The 21,525-nt window shown below is 41.2% G+C and overlaps 1 protein-coding gene, 1 long non-coding RNA gene and 1 other non-coding gene across 4 annotated transcripts in view; 2 read left to right on the top strand and 1 right to left on the bottom strand.

Annotated features, from left to right (window-relative positions):
• Positions 1-18,730, top strand: part of LOC116103604 — a 29,919-nt gene extending 11,189 nt beyond the window's left edge. The window contains exon 2 of the long non-coding RNA XR_004123509.1: positions 18,110-18,730. This is a non-coding gene — a long non-coding RNA (uncharacterized LOC116103604). The remainder of the gene's footprint in view (positions 1-18,109) is intronic.
• Patl1 (PAT1 homolog 1, processing body mRNA decay factor) overlaps positions 7,715-21,525 on the bottom strand; it is a 32,832-nt gene continuing 19,021 nt past the window's right edge. The window contains exons 11-19 of one of the 2 annotated variants that reach the window (XM_031389794.1): positions 20,896-21,019; positions 20,304-20,401; positions 18,723-18,782; positions 16,784-16,932; positions 15,394-15,553; positions 13,085-13,240; positions 10,022-10,113; positions 9,768-9,917; positions 7,715-9,474 (exon numbers count right to left, since the gene is read on the bottom strand). In XM_031389794.1, coding sequence (XP_031245654.1) covers positions 9,453-9,474; positions 9,768-9,917; positions 10,022-10,113; positions 13,085-13,240; positions 15,394-15,553; positions 16,784-16,932; positions 18,723-18,782; positions 20,304-20,401; positions 20,896-21,019 — 1,011 coding nt within the window. In that variant the 3' untranslated portion in view covers positions 7,715-9,452. The remainder of the gene's footprint in view (positions 9,475-9,767; positions 9,918-10,021; positions 10,114-13,084; positions 13,241-15,393; positions 15,554-16,783; positions 16,933-18,722; positions 18,783-20,303; positions 20,402-20,895; positions 21,020-21,525) is intronic. The other variant, XM_031389795.1, reaches the window with a different exon arrangement.
• Positions 18,845-18,980, top strand: LOC116104382. The gene has a single exon (XR_004123882.1). It is a non-coding gene; the product is annotated as a small nucleolar RNA SNORA17 (small nucleolar RNA).

Raw genomic sequence — 21,525 nt, 5'->3', positions numbered from 1 at the left:
CCCTTTTCACACACACACACACACACACACACACACACACACACACACACCCGTGCTAAGACTTTAACAACCAGAATATTTAAGTATGTGTTTGTGAAGTGCCATACTAGGGAAAGGTGGAGCCCTGCCCTGTTCAGGAGCATTCTGGGAAGTCTTAGCAAATGTGCTGGTCAGTGGTTGTAGCTGTAACTACTCAGTTCCTTCTCTGCCATTCACTGCAGTGACGGTCAAGTCATGTCCAGAGTCTCGTCGTCTTTCTTCTCTCCCTTTAAGTAGAAACCTATTATCTGTCCATTAGAAAAGATCTAAAATTGCTCAGAAATGTAAATACAAAATGTGAAAGTTTATTATACTCATACTATTCAGAGATAATCATTGTTTACAGTTTGTATGAGTTCTCTCATTGCCTTATTGGTTTTTACAAATATTCTAAAATCTATTAATGACCAACAACTTGATACCTATGCAATTAGTTGTTGTAACAAACCATAGGTTTGCTAAGTAGCTTACATAGAATTTCCTCACTTCACAGCTCATAAAACGAGAACTCTGAGATCAAGGTGTCAGCGCAGGTGATTTTTTTCCTGACGCCTCTTTGGCTTTCATTCGGATGGTTGCCCGTGTTTTCCTATCTCACCCTCTGCCTGTTTGAGCTCACTCTAATAATCTCATTTTAATTCATTCTTCTTCAAAAACAGTAATATTCTGAAGTACTAGAGGCTAGGACTGGAGCATTGTTAGGAATTTAAGTTTAGGAAATACATGATGCTTAGCCACATCATGAATTCAGAGCTGGGATATACGAAAGCTAGGAGCACAGTAGCAAAGCCAGCACCAGTCAGTCTGTCACTCAACGTAAGAAATCCAAATGACCAGCTTCCTGCAGCCTTCTCTCAACCTCACTCACCTGAGCCCTGCAAAGACAACCCGCTGTCCAAATGATCTTCAAAAATTATTCTCTCAAGGATTCAGGAGAAAGCGAGCCCTCATTCATCACTGGTGGGATTGCAAACAAGTGCAGCCACCATAGGAATCAGTGTGGGGAACTCCCAAAAGTTAAATATAAGTCTACCATAAGACCCAGCTGTATCACTCCTTGGCATACGCCCAAAGGACAAACATCCTACTCCACCTGTCCTTGTTCATTGCTGTTCTATGCCCAACAGCTAGAGAATGGAGACAACCATGTGCCTACAACGGAACAAATGGATAATGCAAATGTGTACATATATACAACGGAATACCATTCATCTGCAAAAAAAGATGAAATCATGAACTTTTCAGGGAAGTGGATGGAATTAGAAAATACATTAAATGAGGTATCTCAGACCCAGAAAGACAAATGTTGCATGTTCTCTCTTAATTGGAAGCGCCTAACTCTAAATCTTCAGAGGACTTACTTTCAGCTCCTAGCATCCACTTGGTCAGTTCACAACCACCTATAACACCAGCCTCCAAGGGATCTAATGCCTTCTTTTGGCCTCCATGGGTACTGACACTCATGTAGACCTGTGTACATATACATATATATATACATACATACATACATACACACTACACACACACTCATACAGGAGTAAACCTTTTAAAAAGTAAGTTCCTCAATGGTTTTAACCTATTTATTTATTTATTTATTTATTTAATTTGCTTTTTGTTTCGTTTTGAGACAGGGTCCAGGGTCTCATGTAGACAAGGCTAGCCTTGAACTCCTGACCTTTTGCCTTTGTCTACCTACCTACTGCTGAGATTATAGGGAAACATTTTCACAGCTGACTAGTGATCTTGCCTATCAAAGGGGCAGATTCTGCATCTGTCAGAAGAGGGAACACTGTGAGGTTTTATAAGGGCCCCTATTCTGTTGTGGATGTGAACTTCTCTAGTAAAACTTATGTTGAAGTTCAGTTGCCCATGTGAGGTGATTGAGAGACTGGGACCTTTAAGAGGGAATTAGGTTATAGGGTCTCCACTCTCATGAAGGAATTAATAAAGTGCCATAAAAGTGGGTTAGTCATCAGGAGAGCTTGTTGTACAGTGGGTCAGTTGCTCTGTTCCTCGGTTCTGCACATTCCCATCCTGGATCCTCTGGTTTCTGTCTCCCTAGTGCTGGGATTACATGTAGGCTTGCACTATCACACCTTCTGCTGGCCAGATCTGCTTCTGCCTTCGGGAAGTCCAGGTAGTGTTGCACACTAAGCTAGACTGGGAGGAATGAAGTTTATCTGGGTGGGTTGGTTCCACATAATCTGAGCTGGCATGAGTGCCAGTTTTCAGTGAAACAGCTTTCTTTTATTAGGGGTAACAAAGGCTACATAAACCTTGGAGAGTGGGTAGGGGTTTTTGGAGTGAGCATACATTCAGCTGGTGCTGAGGTGTTGAGAATGCTTCATTTGCATGAGGAGGAATTCCAGGTGCTTGCTGGACTTGTCCTTATAGGGAGAGAGGAAGCTCAACCTGTAATCTGGCTACCAGGCTACTTATCTACCTCAAGAGTGGCAGAGGTAGGGGCTGTCCAGGCTACATGAGCTGGGACATGCAGGCCCAGAGCAAGGAGGAAAATCTTATTTCTATAGGCCTCAGGACAAGATGTTCCAAGTTTGGACACATCTCAACCTCATTCTTGCTTGGGACTGGCTCCCCAGTTGCATGGCTTTCTGACCCCATGCCTTCTAGCTCCTTGAAGTTTTCATGGGCTTCTTTTGTGTAGCTGTTCTTTTGAAAATTACCCATTAAACTCCCCTCCAGTCCATGTACAAACCCTTCCTCATTCAAAATCATTACCGTAGCTGATTTCTTTCTAGTACTTATTACTAGAAGTATCCCTCTAGGCCTGGAAGCTGTACCAGAACCATAAGTCTGACTTACATTGTCAAATTGTTCCTGGCTTGGAGATAAAACGAGTGACAATGTATTTAGAAACAGGCCTCAGGAAACTGACTGTACATTTTGTGTCTGTTTAAAGGGGTTCTTGGAATACCACCTTCAATCTTGGTTTCATCAAAGGTTTTTGGTTTTGGTTACCTGCTATGTGTCAGCCCTGTGTTGGGCTCTGGGGTGAACAAGACAGTTTCTCCATTTGTGAAGCTCACATGTGAATACAGGAAGTCACAGAAGGAACAACCACTTGTGACCTGTTTATTTCACATCAACAGAATGGAAGTAAGGAATTCCATTTGCTTCTTCCCAGGGTCCAGATCTATAGCACTACACCCATCCTTGTGATTCTAATCTTTATCACAAACCCAGCTTCTTTTTTGGACATTCCCAAGAGGTATTAATTTGCCTACTGAAAAGTGAAGACATTAAAACCCAATCAGGAGCCAGGCAGTGGTGGCGCACGCCTTTTTTCATCCCAGCACTTGGGAGGCAGAGGCAGGTGGATTTCTGAGTTTGAGGCCAGCCTGGTCCAGAGTGAGTTCCAGGACAGCCAAGGCTACACAGAGAAACCCTGTCTCGAAAAAACAAAACAAAACAAAAACAAAACAAAAAACAAAAACCCAATCAGGAAGGCTGCAGGTGTTGCCTTCAAGCCATCCTGCTTTCCAGCTGTTTCCACATGAAGCTCAGGTCTAAGATCAGGAACTATCTTCCAGCCAGGACAAATTCCAGTTTCAGTCCTTATCAGCAGATGGTGAAGAATCTAGACTCTGGATGATTATTTTGGTGCAGTACAATTATAGTTGGCCCTTTTGTTTCAAAAGGCTAGAAGATCAAAATAGAAAGTTTGTTTGGGGCTGGAGATATGGTTTATGGCATACATACATGCAGGCAAAACAACCATACAATATATAAACATCTTTTTTGTATTTTCTGCATTATAAAATAGCTACAAAAATGTAAAGTGATGTAGGCTTAGCTTTGCTTATTCTTCATAGAAAATGATGACAGACAAGAAGTATTTGAAGATTGATTTGCAGCAGTTAAATTTTTGTACAGTGGGACACAGAACCATAAACAGGGTGGCTCTCTCTGCACTGGTAAAGATGGCCACCGTTTATTAAAGGTAAACACTAAATATGTCTAACTTGTATTTTTGTGTGCCTGTTCATGGTAGAATCACTTCAGGAGTAACACTAAATTCTTAGCTTGTTTTTTAAAAAAAGATTTTATTATATTTTATGTATGTGAATATAATACTTTTAGTTGTTTTCAGACACACCAGAAGAGGACATCAGATCCCATTACAGATAGCTGTGAGCCACCATGTGGTTGCTGGGAACTGAACTCAGGACCTCTGGGAGAGCAATCACTGCTCTTAACCACTGAGCCATCTCTCTAGCCCCCTTGGCTTGTTTTTTTTAACCTTTTTTTTTTTTTCCTGGAGAGTGGAATTTTAGATCCTTTTTTCAAAGTGTTTTATTTATTTTATTTTTGGACATTGTCTCTCTGCATAGCCCTGGCTGTCCTGGAACTCACCATGCTGGCCTTGAACTCAGAGGCATGATTTTGGTGGCGGGTTATTAGCATATATCCCATATAATAATTGATTGCATTTTTTTTAGTAGCTTTGCCCGCCTGCACTTCTCCAAACTATTCTTTTTTTTTTTTTACCTTTTTTTAAAATTTTAGATATTTTCTTTATTTACATGCGAATTTCTCCATTCCCAGTTTCCCCTCCAAAAAACAAAGAAACAAAAACAACAAAAACAAACCCCTGTTGCCTCCCCCTTCCCCATGCCTGCCACCCCGCCCTCTCCCACTTTCTGGCCCTGGCATTCCCCTACACTGGGGCTCAGAACCTTCACAGGGCCGAGGTCCTCTCCTCCTATTGATGATCGATTTTGCAAATTGATTGCATTTTTATACGTGTGCATCACACTCACTCCACCATTACTGCCTCCTTCCCCTTCCTACTCATCTCCCTCCTCTTCTTTCATGTCTGTATGTGTGTGCGCGACTCAGTGAGTTTCATTAGGGTCCTTATAGGAATGTAGGTAGGGTTTGTTAACAGAAGCAGGAACAATTTACCTGTGACCACACCACTGAGGTAAGAATCTCTCCACTTCCCATCAACTGTTAACTGCACATAAAACCTCAGGGGGTGTTGTGCACCCCCCCCCCCCCATGAGGCTCCCTCCTTTCCATAACAGGGTATTGATCTAACCTTGCACAGGTGTTGTGAGTTCAAGAGCACAATGACCATATCATTCCTGGAAGTCAACATTCTATCCTGTCCCCCACTTCCTGTCTTTTATCTTCTTCCAACAGTGCCCTGAGACTTGTAGGGAGTGATATAGATGCCCCATTAATGAATGGGCATTCAACAGTCATTTACTCGCAGTACTTTGACCTGTTTGAGTCTCTGAGGGTCACCCTGAATACTGGTAAAAATAAGTTTCTCTTACAACGCTGACAGCAGTACTCACTTATGGGCATACCCACACAGCTATTTATCAAACTTGATGGACACATTATACCTATTAGTTAAGACAGCAGCAGTAGTTTCCTGACTTGGGTTATGACCTCCCCAGTCATGGGCTTACAGTTTCAGCCTGGGTTTACAGTATCAGATGTAAATACTCACCTGTGGTGAGAGCATCATTTCCAAGCAGAGAGTGGTTAGCCTACCCCCAATAACACACCTACCACATTGTACCAATAGTGGTTCAGCTTTCTTAGCCAGTCTGTATTGTACCTAGGATCCACTGCTATAAGACAACTGATGACAGTTCTTGGCTGCTTGCGCAGCATCTCCCAGGACTATGAAATCTAGCTAACACATAGGGAAACTTGCAGCTTGATTTATGTCAAAAGCAAATCACCTTCAGAAATAGGGTCTTACAACCCAGTGCTGGCGGCAACTAACAGTAGTAGGAATTGACTATTCTGGGGCCTCAGGGAACTCCCTTACCAACAGTGCATGAGTTGCTCACCCTTGGCACTGTGATTTTCATTTAATAATTTATAACTTTTAGTCTTATCTAGGTTTATGAAATATCAGATGTCCTTGCTGTTTTTTTTCCCCTTTTAGACAGGGTCTCATGTATTCCAGGCTGGCCATGAATTCATTCTGCTGCTGATCAGTGCACTTCCCAAGTGCTAGGAGTGCCCAGTTTTATGCAGTACTGGGGATCAAACCCGGGGATTTCTGTATGCTAGGCTAGCAGTATCACCAGCTTTTGCTATACGAACTGATACAATTTAAGTAATTTTAAAGACATCATATTCACAACTGAAAAGGAAAAACCACACACTGATTATCAGTTAGTTCTCTTCTACATACTTTGGAGACCTTGAGTCCAATTTTGGTTAGTATCACTTTGGAGAATGAACTCAGCTAAAGTGGGAGCTGGAAAAGTCACACTGAATGAGCAAAACCTCCTTCCATGTAAAAACAAACAGCCTTCCATGTAACACTTGCACAATAAAAAGTAAGGCAGAGACAGTTATGAGACCGGCAAGCTATTCATAACTTTGTCTCTAAGAGGAAATAAAGTTAAAATGTTATTAGATCATTTTAAGACGCTAAGTTATCAGATTAAAGCCTTGCTTGCTGAAATCCTACACACTTGTTTCTCAGAGTTCATAATGCCGAACTAGTCAAGCAAAGCTAGATAAGGAAAAGTGTAAGACCCTTTTGGCCTTCCCACAGTCCAACTCACTGTCCAACCTAAGTACAAGGCTTAAAAACCCATAGGCTGGGTCTTGGACTTCCTTATGTTTAAGAACTTATTAAAGTGGGTCTTTGATCTTTCAGCTGGTACACTCTATCCATACTTTTATTGTATTTTCCCATGTAGCCTGGACCTGAAGAGATGGCTCAGAGGCTAACACTATTTGCTCTTGCTGAGGACTTGGGTTCAGTTCACAGCCCCCAAATTGGTGGCTGTGCCATCCATAATTCTACTTCCAGATTATCTAGAACTCTTTTCTGGCTTCTGTAGGCAACAGGCCCACATTTGATTGCACGTTTGTAGACAAAACTTCTAATTATTGCCTACATTCATTATTTCTAGGTTAAAAAATTAACTTTTAAAGTACCTAGAACAATCCCTGAGATTTTACCATTAGCCAACCGAAGGCCTCAAGCAAGTCCTGGTTCCTCCTAGAACTTCAGTTTCTAGGTTTCTAAATTGTGGAGTGTTGGCATATTATGTTCTTTCAGACATAACTGGACACTTTGAGTCTAGCTTTGTGGCTATTCCCCAACACCAGCCACCTAACAGGGTTTATGTTAAGGTTAACAAACCATCTCTCTTTATATATCACTCTAACAGTAATAGCCTATACTATTATTCTGCTCTTGGATCCAACTTCCCTTTCCACTGTTCTTCCTTTAAAAAAAAATATGTATATGGGTGCTTTGTTGGTAATGTTTACTCTGACACCATGCCCTGTGTTCACAGAAACTAGAAGAGGGCATCAGATCCTGGGAAACTGGAGTTATAGATGACTGAGCTGACAACGTGGGTGTTAGGGACTGAACTTGGGTCCTCTTGAAGAACAGCAAGAACCTTAACCGCTCTCCATTCTCTGACCTCCTCTATTCTTTGAGTTTGCTGAATCTTAAATCTTAAGAGTAAAAATGAACGACTCTAATGCTTCACACTCCTGCATGCTAGGATTACAGGTATGTGCCTAGCAAGATGCTTTTTGCTTTTTAAAGAATAAACAAAGCTACAAGGCTAGAGCTAAGAAAAATACAAACCATAAGGACAGCTAAACGCTTAAAGGAGTTACCTGAGTCTCTTAAAAGCAAAAAGAGATGGATATCTAGAAATAGTGAATTTATTCAGGGCAAAGTGGTATTTTCTCAACATCAAGAGTTTTGCTAGTGAATCCAAGTATAACGGAAAACATTAAAATGCAGAAACAAAAAGGTATAAAGCAAGCACATATTTTCAAGTATACAATTTGTTTTATTTACAATACCCTATAAAAATGTAAATTTAGAAACTTTTATTTTTATTAATTAGAACTGAACAAAAAGCACAATAAGGAAGAAAAAATAATCAAGTGTTTACTTGATTGGGTGTGAAGGGAAGGTAGGAAAGGCTCAGTGGAGACAGTCAGCAGATGGCAGAAGGAAGCTAGGGACTGTCACTGGGGAGCAGCTGGTGGAGCCCGAGGCCACAAAATGAGAAGAAATGGAGATGAGTACAAAGACAGCTGGTTTTAACGGAGGGCTTTACTGTTATACATGTATGTGCAAAACGTTTATTCTTTTTAAATATCATAGCCTGTCCCCCAACTACATTCAAAAAGGTGAGAACAGCAGAAAGTAGGATCAGGAAGGGAACATAAAATAAATTCAATTTAGTTTTTTCAGAACTGCAACCACTAGGGAGCAGAGTCCCTTATCCTGGCTGATTGCTAAAGGGAAGAAAGTTGAGTGTAAGGGAAGTATCCCTCACATTCAAACCCAGGCCCTGCTGGCTGCCAGTGGATGGGGCTCAGGTGAGACTAAGCAGCCAGGACAGCAGTTCTGCTGCAGGGTGGAGGAGACTGAAGAGCAGAGCCCAAGCTTAGCAGCCATGGCTACATTTGGAGGTTTCTACCCAAGACACTAAATGAAAATGGGGAAGAGAAGCAGAAGCATGGCTTACAGAAGTCACATCAGGAAGACAGTGCAGGTGCGCAAAAGCTACACTGCAAAAGCAGGCTCTACGTGAGGCTCATCTTGGGTACTCTTGAATGCACTTGAGGGGACAGACTCAAGCACGCTGTAGTCATCACAGGAAAAGGCTTAACCGTGTGTGCTGTTTCAATTATGGTCATCAGGAACAAAGGAAATACAGGTAGGGAGAAGGAAAAGTCCTCTCAGCCTGGAGCTGGGCATCAGCCAGTTAACAAGTTTGATTTAATGTAATGTGCTGTGTACCCTGTATTTATATATTAAAAAAGTAGAATCCACCAAATGACAAGATGGAACAGAAACAGATTAAAAATATATCAGCTGGTTTATTTTTAGAGGTATATGTTAACTAAATATTTTTCAAACTAAAATTCATTCTTTAAGGACCCTCTGGAGATCATACAAACATTTGTGTAGGGGTGTGTATATATTTACCTATATCTTGACTTCTACTTAATTTTGACTCTCCTATAGTCACATTAATAAGGGGAGATGAAAAAAGACTTCAAAGGGGGGAGGAGTCCTTTGGTAGACTACAACCTACTTTGAATTGTAATAGTGGTGATGGGATAAAGGAACATTACCTTTGTGTCTCTAGGGCAAAGAAAATGCAAAATTGAGAAGAATTGAGTAAAAGTAGGACATGCAAAAGTGTAACGCAGAAGGTAAAAGGAACCAGCAGACGTACCACCCAGCAGAGGCATTAGAGCAGTGGGAAACACCTGGCATTCAGAGCTAACTGCTGAAAACAGGAAGGGATCCCACAAGACTTTGCTTTGGGTCATAAGCTACCTCCCCTCCCTCATTAAAAACACTCCATTGGTGATGGCAGCAGTGCAGGTGGCAGCCAACAGGAGGCACAGGACACTCTGGAGATCTTTTACCGTATCCCCTGAACCAGCCTAAGGATATGAAGAGAAAGATGACTTGTTTGTATAAGTTAAAATAGGATCAATCTTTTGCATTCTAGTTACGTCTTTATTACAAGACCTTAGATGCTTCTCAGCTTTTGCTGTTTTCTGAGGTACTGTTGCACACAATACAGTGATTTGTTTTAGCGCGTATACACCCACACACCTCCCACCTCCCCCCCCTTCCACATAATGGATGTCTTAATCTCTTACTCTCATTCTACTTCATCCTCCCCATGGTATGATGTGAGATACCATGGCAGTGTAATGTGTTCACAACTTACTGCAGTTTTGTCTCCAGCAAGTTCAGTTTCTGCCGGTCAACATAGCGAGAAAAAAGGGACACTAGATTTGTGGGGATAGAGATTGGCTTGGCCAGGGCTGCTTGGGGGATCCGTAGAAGTTCTCGGGTTGCCATGAACATCACCTCTGTCCTGACAGAGAAAACCCAAAACAGTATGAGAAGTAGAAGGGAAAGAGAAGGAGAGCAAAGATAATTTTAAATATTTAAAATAGGGAATAAGCAATCAATACTGACCACTGGTTATTTTGCGTTGATTCTATAGCAGGATCTGAACTTTGTATGTCTTCCCCACGACTTAGTAGGATTAGGAGCAGTGACAAGCCAAACTATAACAGAAATCAGATGGAATCAAACATAACAATGTATCTAAAGGGCTGGAGAAATGGATCAGGAATTAAGAGCACCTGTTCTTGAATTCCCAGAATCTACATAATAGTTCACAACCTCCCGTTGGCACTCACAGGGTGCACATGCAAGCAAGCAAACAAACCCACTCATATATAAGACAAATCTAAAAGTAACAACAGCAAAACTCAATAGAGTGCACTTAAGCCTCTTCCACATCAGTTGATAAGACCATGGCACTGAATGGGAATGCCTCTACACCAAAGTCTTTGTGTAGCCAGGAGGAGAGGTCAGGCAAGCCTGATGACAAGCATCGAAAGCCATTTCTGTATACTCTATCCTGTTGGGAAAATATTTTCTACACCAGTCACTGATAATATAACGATTTTGTCTTTCTCCATTTTTAAAGAATCAAAATAGATTAAGAAGGAAAGTTAAAGTTCATGGAAAATTAGAAGAAAAAATTTAAGTTATTTTGTAAATACAAAAAGACATGAAGAGCTACATGGGTCCTGAAGATATAGTTTAGTTGGTGGCGCCCTTTCCTAGCATGCACAAGGCTTCAGGCTTGTTTCCCGGCACCATACAAGCCTGATGTGACAGTGCACACCTATAATCCCAGCATTCAGGAGAATCAAAAGTTCAATGTCATCCCTGGTTATACAGCAGGTTAGGGAGCAGCCTGGAATACACAACAATGGCTCAAAAAGCAAAACAAAAATCAACAAAAAAAGAGAAAGACACAAAGGGGAAAAATATCAAAGCTGGAAGGAAATTTAAGAAAATTATACTCCTGGGGCTAGGAAGATAGCGGAGCTGGAGCTGGTGAAGTACCTGCTGTGCAAGAGTGAGGACCTGAGCATAGATCACAAAAAGCTGGGCATGGTAGTGTGTGCCCGTGATTCAACCTCTGGGAACTGAAGCCTGGCAGATTCCTGATCTACAATGGCCAGCACATCTAGCACATCTAGTGAGCTTCAAGTTTAGTCAGAGAACTTATCTCAAAAAGCAAAGATGGAGACTAATCAAGGAAAGACACCTGATGCCAACCTCTGACTGTATAGCCTCTGCATGCACACCATACAAAAGTGCACGTGTATGCACACAAGAGTATTTTCTTATCTGAAATCTACAAACTTACAAAGGGTGTTAATAGGGCTAGAGAGATGGCTCAGCAGTTAAGAGCACTGACTGCTCTTCTGAAGGTCCTGAGTTCAAATCCCAGCAACCACACTGTGGCTCACAACCATCCATAATGAGATCTGATGCCCTCTTCTGCTGCATCTGAAGATAGCTTTCATATAATAAATTAATTAAAATTTAAAAAACAAACAAAACAAAAAAAAACCCAAAGGGTGTTAATAGAAGCCTAAAAATCAGCAACATGAACTCTGAAGGGGCATCAAAAGAAAATACCAACAGCACTAGGTTAAATGTGATGCTGGTGGTATTCTGGGATTTCATTCTACTTTTCTGTGCTAGTATTACAAAGGATAATCTTTCTTTTCCACAAAATTTCCTTCCATTCTATTTGTAGGCAAATTTTCACCAGGCTCAGGATATTGTATGACTTCTTGGTTTTCTACTGCTCTTATCAAAATTAAAAGAGAGATTAAATAACAGGAAGACCACAACTGGTCACATGAGACTTTGTCCTAAGGGATACAGGTATCCTCTACTGCCTCAGATCCCTTGTTATTGTTGGTAGGTCAAAGGAGAAAGGGGTGCCTCACCTCCATTGTACCATGGCTCTAAACAAGTACCTACTACATAGCAGGCATCATCTAAATACTATGACAACTGTGCAAAGCCTGCATCATTACTTGCGTAACATAGATCAGAAAAGCAGGTCAGGGCCTGAAGAGATGGCTCAGTGGTTTAGAGCACTAACTGCTCCTCCAGAGGACCCAAGTTCAATTGCCAGCACCCACATGGCAGCTCATAACTGTCTATACCTCCAAAATATGACACTCTTACACAGACATACATGCAACCAAAATACCAATGCAAATAAAATATATAAATTATTATTATTATTTTTTGTTTGTTTTTTGAGACAGGGTTTCTCTGTGTAGCCCTGGCTGTCCTGGAACTCACTCTGTAGACCAGGCTGGCCTCGAACTCAGAAATCCGCCTGCCTCTGCCTCCCAAGTGCTGGGATTAAAAAAGGCGTGCGCCACCACCGCCCGGCTAAAATATATAAATTATTAAAAGTAAAATAGAAAGAAAACCAGCTGAGCACCATAAGGCTGTAATAGGGCAGTCTAGGACTAAAACGCCTGTTTAGAAACCATGATCCTCTTTCCTTATTAGGTTTCCTCTAAGTGGTTTTGAATTTAAAAAAGAAAAAAAGTTGTTTTTGTTTGTTTGTTGTGTTTTATACTGAAACTGGGTATGTAAACTAGGCTGGCCTTAAACTCAGATTTATATGCCAGCCTTTCTCCTGAGTGCTGAGATTAAACACAAGTGCACCAAATTTTGTCTTAATCTTTACATCTTTAACATGACATTAACTGAAAGCTGTGGGTAGCTTCCCTGTAGGTAGGCATGCATTGTGACTAAGTCCTGGTCACGGATACTCAGTAGAAGCTTGTTGAAACTTCTGGGAAAAGTCCCAATAAAATAGGACAGGCAGCTAATCTACACCTTAATCATCCATACGCAGCTATGTTCCTCATGCCAAGCCAGTTTTAACTTTTAGAACAGTTTTGAAGCAAGAATCTTCTGAGAATGAGAATCTTCTGCTAAAGATGACAGGAATAACTGTAGAAGACTGAATACTTGATGCTACAAATTTCATCAGAAACTAATTTTTCCAAACCACTGCTTGTGTTCTAGCCTTTGCTAGAGTAATATGTAATTCCTGAGTGGAAGAAAGCTACAGTAGTCATAATTTTCCCAAGCCAAATTTAGATGCCACACAAACTTAGGGGCACAAAGTGACAAGACCACCTTGTTCTGGAGCACAGCAGTGAGGTGGGAACTGGAGGGTGCTGGTGCACTTGCACTCTGAGGTAGGTTCATTAGCTGTTGCAGAAGGCTGGTGACAGTCACTGAAGGAAGATGATAGAGGAGGAGAGAGAAGGGACTCAGTAAGCACGGCAGCACCTAGAAACAAACAAGAGTGTTACATCCTGCAAACCATTCCTTCACTTACCTCCCAGCAGTGGTGTGACCAGCAGGCTGCACGCCATATATAAAATTATTATATTGCTGTGTGCAAGGACATTTGGTTGTAATGGAAAAGTAGGATAAATATTTGATTTTTTCTTGTTCAGTTTGAGATGAGTTACTGGCCTTAGCACTCACTACAAATGATTGCTATGGTTTTGGTATCAGTATGTACTCGTTAAATAAAATCAAATTCAGTCTACTGCTGTAATTTTTCTTTTTGATGTTAAATATGTTAAATATATCACTTCTGGCAAATAGTCCCCTCAAATTGGTTTGTACATCCCTAGGAACTTAGTAGTTCTCTTGCCTCTGTTGTAAGACCAGGATTATCTGTGCTCTCATGAGAACGCCTGGAACCAGCTATTACTTCAAGAAAGTGGGTTCTAGAAACATGGTTTATTACTTTTTAATTCACATAGATTAAAAACTCAGCACATGCATGTACACATAAATATTTATACATGCATGTATATAAGAGGGGGAGGGAAGAGAGTGAACATATTTTTAGACTGGTGTCAAACTTACAGCAATCCTCCTGCCTTAGTCACCATAGTGTGAGGAAATCAGGCATGCGTTACCACACAAAACTTTCCTATAAAGTTAGCTAAGGGCCCTTCACTAGCAAGAGAGCTCCATGAAGGTCTTTTGTACTCCTAGCTTTATTTCTATGTTGTAAAATGGTGCCTGGAATGTAGTATTCAGTGAGTATCCACCAAATGAATGAGGTTCTCGCACACTTGCATCCACTGTTGGGTTTCCGTGAGATCATAACCGACAGAGTGCCCACTGCTCCACTCACTTCCTTTGGCATTTATGCTCTAGAATAGGTGTACCTTTTTATTCTGGTCTTTTATTCTTTAGGATAAACATCCAATCTTTAAATTTTTCCTCCATTCCATTTTTCATTCTTAGAGTCTCTTAAAAATGTACTAGTTTCAAGGTTGGAGAGATGGTGTGTGTTGCTTTTACAGAGGACCCAAATTCAATTCCCAGCACCCACATAGAGGTTCACAAGCCTTAACTCCAATTGTAGGGATCTAATGCCCTGTTCCATGGACTTCCATGGACACCAATCATGAATACAGTGCACATACACACAGGCAAGCAAACTATTCATAAGGAAAACTAAAAACTGTGCGGGGCTGATGAGATGGCTCAGTAAGTGAGAGCACCAACTGCTCTTCTGAAGGTCCTGAGTTCAAATCCCAGCAATCACATGGTGGCTCACAATCACCCATAATGAGATCTGATGCCTTCTTCGGGTGTGTCTGAAGACAGCTACAGTGTACTTATTTATAATAATAATAAATAAATCTTTGGGCAGGAGCAAGTAGGGCTGAACAGAGGAAGCAAGGTTGACCAGAGAGAGCAGAGATCCTAAAAAGTCAATTCCCAACAACCAGATGAAGGCTTACAACTATGTGTATAGCTACAGTGTGTACTCATATGCACAAAATAAATAAATAAATAAATCTTTAAAAAAGTGTGTATGTTGCATTCTGATAAGATTTAAACTTTTCATTCCTTTCTGTAAATACTAAAATCTCAAAGGCTATAGCAGTAATGTCCAGCTCGTTCCTGTTTTGAAGTTATCTTCTGCACAGATAACTCAGGTGATTTATTTTAAACAACTATATTGTTAAATTTTTATACAATTATAATTAATTTCCTCACAGGTATCTCATTCTGAATCCTATACAGACCAATACTAACTATTCTTTTATCAGTTTGTACATAGGGTTTCTCTGTGTAGCCCTGGCTGTCCTAGAACTCAGAAATTGGCCTGCTTCTGCCTCCCAAGTGCTAGGATTAAAGGCGTGCACCACCACTGCCCAGCCAGTTTCTTGTCTTGAACTTCAAAAAGTACAAGAAATTTTGTTAATCTTCCAAGAGCTATTACAAGGATAAACAGATCTTTTAATCAAGAATTATCCTGTGAGAATAATTATCAACTAAACCTCCAGGCTAATGTGAAACTACTGACAACAGAGCAAAGAGTGATATTTGACATCCACAAAAGTATAAAACCAAGAGCCAAAGTTTCCCAACTTGAGAACTATAAGGTACTGGTCCTACATGGAGGGTACCTCATCTTGTGCATCCTTCTTGATAAGGAAAGGGAGGTTTCTGGCAGTTGCCATGAGAATGTCAGCTGCTTGCTCTGTGGAGAGGAAAGGGAGAATGCGGGCAACCATTCTCTTCCCTTTTCGGATACACATGATCTGTACAAAGTGGTCATCACTTGGCCTGCAGAAAGAATGCCACCTAGTGTCAATAAAGGCAATACAGAAACCCCACATTTTTAAAAATTATGCAACACTCATCTTTATGTTCATCTGTACTACAAAATGGAGGATGACTTTCTAATTCCAACCAAACAATAAAATCTAAAAAGTTTTACAAATATAGAAGATCATTTCTCATTATATGTAAAAATGTGATCAAATTTAAGAAAAAATTAAATACTATGATCAAACTTAAGTAAAAATTAAATATTTTTCAGAGTTAACCTGTAAGTGTTATCAGGGCACAGAGTTACACTACTTTGTAATTTACTATTTGCCCCCACAGAATGGGAACTGAATCCAGCGCCTCCTGTATGCTAGACAAGTGCTCTACTGCTGAGCACTTCAACCTCTTCAACATTTTTCCATGTAAATAAATATTCAACTAAATGCATTTAATGGTTATATAACATGTCTATTTAGGGATATATCGCATTTATCACACCAAAATTACAAAGAGTGTGTTGAAAAGAAGTCTATTCTATGTTTGTGCAAGTTGTGGCTCAGGAGACCCTGAGTAAAGAGAAACATTAGCAAATGTAGTCCTGTTACATTTAGCATTTGGGATTTATCAAATATCACAATTAGGTTTGCTTCAGACAAAGCAGGAGAAAGATGACACAGAAAGTTAGTACTTCACCTGAAGATTGACTGGCTTCCACATAAACATTCTAATGGAAACCCCAAGAAAGTACAAATGTTGATGTACCATCAAATGTTGTAGTAAAGTAAATAAATATTACAAAGTTAAAACACTAGTAATCATAAGTCAGACACAATCTGTCACCTCAAAACCAAAATCCAGTAACATTCCTCCTTTTATCTCCAGCACCTAGCTCAATCCTTGTAGACAATGAATATATACTGTGAATAAATCCAACAAAGAACTCAAAGAAATTATGGGAAGTTTTATATGAAGTAGCACCGAAGTCTGTACAAAAAGATAGATACTAGTGGGTGTAGTATGACGGCCCACACCTTTAATACCAGCATTTGGAAGGCAACTGGATCTCTGTGAAACTAACGTCAGGCAGAGACACACAATGTGACTTTCTCAAAACAAAAACAACAAAACCCAAGACAGATGCTAGGCTTATAGAAATAGGACAGAGTATATCACAATCCCAAGTATGTGGTGTTTAGTTTGGCAATGGAGGGAATCTCCCATTTCCCCTAAGTGCACAATAATTACCTCTCTTGTCCAGGCAATTTGCCCCTAAGGTTGTCATACATGCTACAGATTTTGTGCTTTCTTTCATCCATCAGGGCAGGCCGTTCTTCTTCTAGACTTAGGAGATAGCGCCTTTCATAATCCTCCACATCAAGGAGTAAACTGTAGGTCTAGGAGAGAGACAGATTGGCCACCACACACTAGATTAGGACCACAGAGTATTAGATAAATGTCTTCACAGTGAAAATACCAGCATATAAATTAAACAAAAGGAGTTTTTTTAAAAAAGGTGCTCCTTTAAGTGTAGGGAAATAGGGTGAAATAATCCTTTAAGCATCATTCTTTCACTCTTAGACTGCTAGTCAAATAGTGAAGTAATTATGTTTCCCAAAATCTCTAGCAGCAATGTTAGGCTCAAACACCCAATTTACTATAAGAATGCCACCTTCCAGAGATGAGGGTGTATGAGTGTGTGAAGATGCCAGGCTTGACTGTTAAGTATTTTCTTCCATCTTTCAGCACTTTCTATATTGAGGCAGCATCTCCCACCTGAACCCAGAAGTAGCCAAGCAGGATGACCTAACTAGCCAGGTTCCTCCAAGGATTCTATCTCTTGTCTCCTCAGAACTGCCATGCCATACCTGCCTGGCATTTATATGGATGCTGAGGGTGTAAACTCTGTTCTTCAAACTTATACAGCAAAGAAACATTTTACCTTCTCCATCCCTGGAAATCTTTAGATAGGGTCTTACTTTGTAGTCCTTCTGGAATTCACTATATAGTCCTCACATTGAGAAACTGCCTTTGGGATTAAAATTCCTGTTATGTGATGAAACTGCCCTGTGATTAAAATCCACCACCCTGGATTCCTGATAAACATTTTGCTAATCAGGCAAATTTTGTTTTTGTTTTGTTTCTTGAGACAAGGTTACACTGCGTAGCCCTGGCTATCCTGTTAACTCTTCTGTGTATCAGGCTAAACTAGGAGATCTTCCTGTCTCTGCCTCCTGAATGCTGGGATAAAAGTTTGTGCATTACCACCGACCAGGTAAAAAGTTAATTTTACTACTGGTGTCAGCCAGTGGTCTAAGTACTCTGCAGGTATTCAACTCACTGCAAACCCAACCCCAAAACAAAACTACTAACGCTGTCTTGCACGAAGAAACTGAGGACAGCATAAAAGTTTAAATAACTCAGCCTCAGGTTAGACTCAGAAAAGGGATGGTTTGTAGCTTGTGATCTACAGTCTTGAACACGGTGTAGTCTATATGTATAATTTCATTGCACCCAATAAATGATGTAAAACTAAATCAGTTCATGAGAAACTTTCATTCCTATTTTTATTAGGATCAAGATGACCTGGGTTGATGAGACTGCTCCGTGGGTAAAGGTGCTTGCTGTCAAGTCTGACAGCCTGAGTTCATCTGTGTTGGACGGAACCACAAGCTGCCTCCCTTAAGTTATCATCTGACTTCCACACAAGCTGGAGTAAACACCAACACCTACACATACATTTATGTATCACAAAAGGTGACCTGCTCAAAGATAATTATTAGTTGAACAACAGTGAACAAAACCCCAGTGCAGTGTTCCTTCTAGGATACCATAAGCAAGGTATATAGCACAATCACTTCTAAATACTCTGATAACAAGGACTTACCACAAACCATTCTTATATAATATAAAAGAACAGGGGCCAGTGAGATGACTCAGCAGGAAAAGTACCTACTCACCCAGGCCAATCTTGTTTGAGACCCAAAACTCACATGATGGAAGGCAAGAACCCAGCCCTACAAGCTGTCCTCTGACCTTCATGCACAATGCCACCCCCATACATAAAAATGTAATTAAAAAAAAAAAAACAATGCTGATTTACTGATCATTCTTCTACATCTTGGATACATATATTTGATTGTCCTTTAAATTGAAACTAAATAAAGAAATAAACACTAAAACTTACTTTCTCAATTATGACAAGGGTTTTTCTTCTCTTATCCCGAACTTGTTTTTCTTTTGTTTCCTTAAAAAAAAAAAAAAAAGACTACTCAGAAAAATTCTTTACCTCTATGTAGAACATTTTACTCTGCCTGTAGAAGTACTACAAATGTGGCTGCTGTGTGCCTGCAGTATGTCAGTAGGTGGCAGAGAGGAGAAAGGCTATATGCAGTGTACCAGTGTTTTGACCTATAAATATCTGAGTGATTAGAAGCCTGAAAAAATAAAATAAAACAAAATAAAGCTATCTTGAGACAACTACCAATTAGGTGCCAGGTAGGCCCAGATGGGCTCCCGGAATGGAGAGCAAGCCAAAACTTGGGAGAAACCTGTCTGGGACTCTTGCCCCAGGCAGGAATGAGCCAGAAACAACTACCAGAATGGCATCATGGGGCCCATGACAGGGAGCTAACCTGAGTCCAGCACCACACCGGCTTGGGAGGTGCAGACCATGCCCTGTGAGGCACCATAGTGCACAAGTGAGCACGGCACTCTGACACCACTCCTCAGATGATCCCAGACCCTCAAAGACCACTAAGAGTAAGTGGAGGAGAAATGGAAGAAAGATAAATAGAGGGATGTGGGCAAATGACGCCAGGCAGAACTAGAGAGCTGAGGGGATGAGGACCAGCCTGAGGTTAGTAGCCTGTGCTGCCACCTGAGACTACGGTAGGGTCCTGGCCTGTACTGCTACAGGGATGGGGTGGGAGGCTGCATAGAACTGGCCCTGGAGGCATGAGAGCAGACCCTGCACCTCACTTGGGGTATCACAGAAGAGTGGGCAGGTACAATGGAGTTGTGGGTAAGCCAGCCCCAAGGATACAAGTGTGGTAGAGTCCTACCACTCATGGAGGGAGAAATTACCCTCCTCACCTTTCACCAACTGTGATAGGTGGGAGACCTAGCTCTAGGGTCATGAGAGCAGAAGAATTGGCCCTTGTTCCTCACCTGCTGCAGCACTCAGGAGAGCACGCAAGGTACGTGATAGAACTGACCCTGATGGTGCAATCATGGGCAAGCAGGGTGTGTGAGAGAGTTGGTCCTGCAACTTGTCTGCCATGGGGCACCACAGGCAAGAGAAAGATGCCCACGTGCCTTGTCATCTAGTGCGTGTGGGAGCTGGCCCTGACTCTCAACTGCTGTGGCACTTCAGAGAGTGAGACCTGCACCTCACCTGGATACCCCATAGTAGAGCTGGCCCTGGATATGGGGATTGCAGGTGAGCAAGCCACTAAGGGTGTGAGTGTGGGAGAGGGCCCTGCCTCTTGTCTGCTGGGTAGTAGCAGAGACAAGGGAGAGACCCTCCTCCTCTTCTACCTTATCTCTGTCTATGGCAGGTGGCAGAGATGGCCCTGAGGTCATGAGAGTGGAAAACTGCCCACGTCCCTCACTAACTATAACACTCTGGAGAGCAGGTACTGCACTTTGCCTGAGCAGCAGGGTAGAGCTGGCCCAGAGGGTGTGAAAGTAGGAGAGTCAGCAGATAGATTAGCTCACATCTTCTCAATGACTACCACAAATGAACACTTCATTCCCTGGCACTTACATCATCCTCACTCCGAGATGTCACAACAGCATCTATCATCTTCCGAGGATTATTCACGCTAGAGACAGTAAGCTTCCCCAAAGAGCCCTCAAACTGCACTGAAAGGACAAAAAAGACTCCAATAAACACCCGGAATATGGCAGAGAGCACTTGAAAAGCTTTTTCCTTTTCTTCATCCATGGCTTAATAATCTCTCACAGGACTGTAGATAGTAAAGCAACCCCTTTTCTTTCTTTTTCTTTTGTCTGTTGTTTGTTTTAAGGCAAGGTCTCATTATCTTAGGCAGACTTTGAACTCATGACCCTTCTGCTTCTGCCTCCTCAGTACTGAGATTACAGTTGTGACCTGCTACAGGCAGCTAAAGCAACTCCTTTGCATAATCTATACTCTTCATTAATATAATTATCAAAAGAAAATTTATTTCCTTTATCAATTTGAGAAGTACTAAGAAAAATCACAGTAAATTTTAAAAATTATGGACTCTCAAAGGGCAAAGAACCTATGGTTTATCTGTCAAGCTAGTCATGCTCTCCACAAATAACTGCCTCTAGCTTATTAAGACAGTAGTCTTTCAAATGGCCTAGGACCTTACCAGGTTTATAAGCATGCTCCAGTTTGGCCACCTGAGGGGTGATGAGCTTGGTACGTTCCTTCTTAGGGCCATCACCTTGTATTTCTTCAGCAGCTGACAATTTCTCCAGTTTTTCAAAGTAATTCTACCACAAGAGAAAATGGTTTTTGTTGCAAAACAAATACAGTCTACTATTGTACTTCACACTAATTATACCAGTGGCAGTAACACAACTAGGGTACTAGAAACACACTAGTCCCTAAGTTTTGTTACTTTGTTGTAAATACACACACACACTTTATTTTTTAATGTGCTCTGGCTATCATAGAAATAACTCACTACACATAGACCAGGTTGGCCTCAAACTCAAGAGATCTACCTTGCCTCTACCTTCAGAGTGCTGGGATTAAAGGCATGCACACCCACCCTTGGCCTTTTTTCTTTTTTTTTGGTTTTAGGGACAGGGATTCTCTGTGTAGTAGTTAATAGTTGCTTGGAACTCACTTTGTAGACCAGGCCTAAAAACCAATCTATGAACTAACTACAGGTACACCTCAACAATGGAGTGAGTTTATAGCAGGTTCAAGGCCCAGGGTTCAACTGGCCAGCACCACAAATCTCTCTCTCTCTCTCTCTCTCTCTCTCTCTCTC

This window comes from Mastomys coucha, unplaced genomic scaffold (genome assembly GCF_008632895.1).
Source record: "Mastomys coucha isolate ucsf_1 unplaced genomic scaffold, UCSF_Mcou_1 pScaffold21, whole genome shotgun sequence".
In the NCBI taxonomy this organism is placed as follows: domain Eukaryota; kingdom Metazoa; phylum Chordata; class Mammalia; order Rodentia; family Muridae; genus Mastomys; species Mastomys coucha.
The sequence above is the reverse complement of the archived record's forward strand: the minus strand, read 5'-3'. Positions and strand labels throughout refer to the sequence as shown.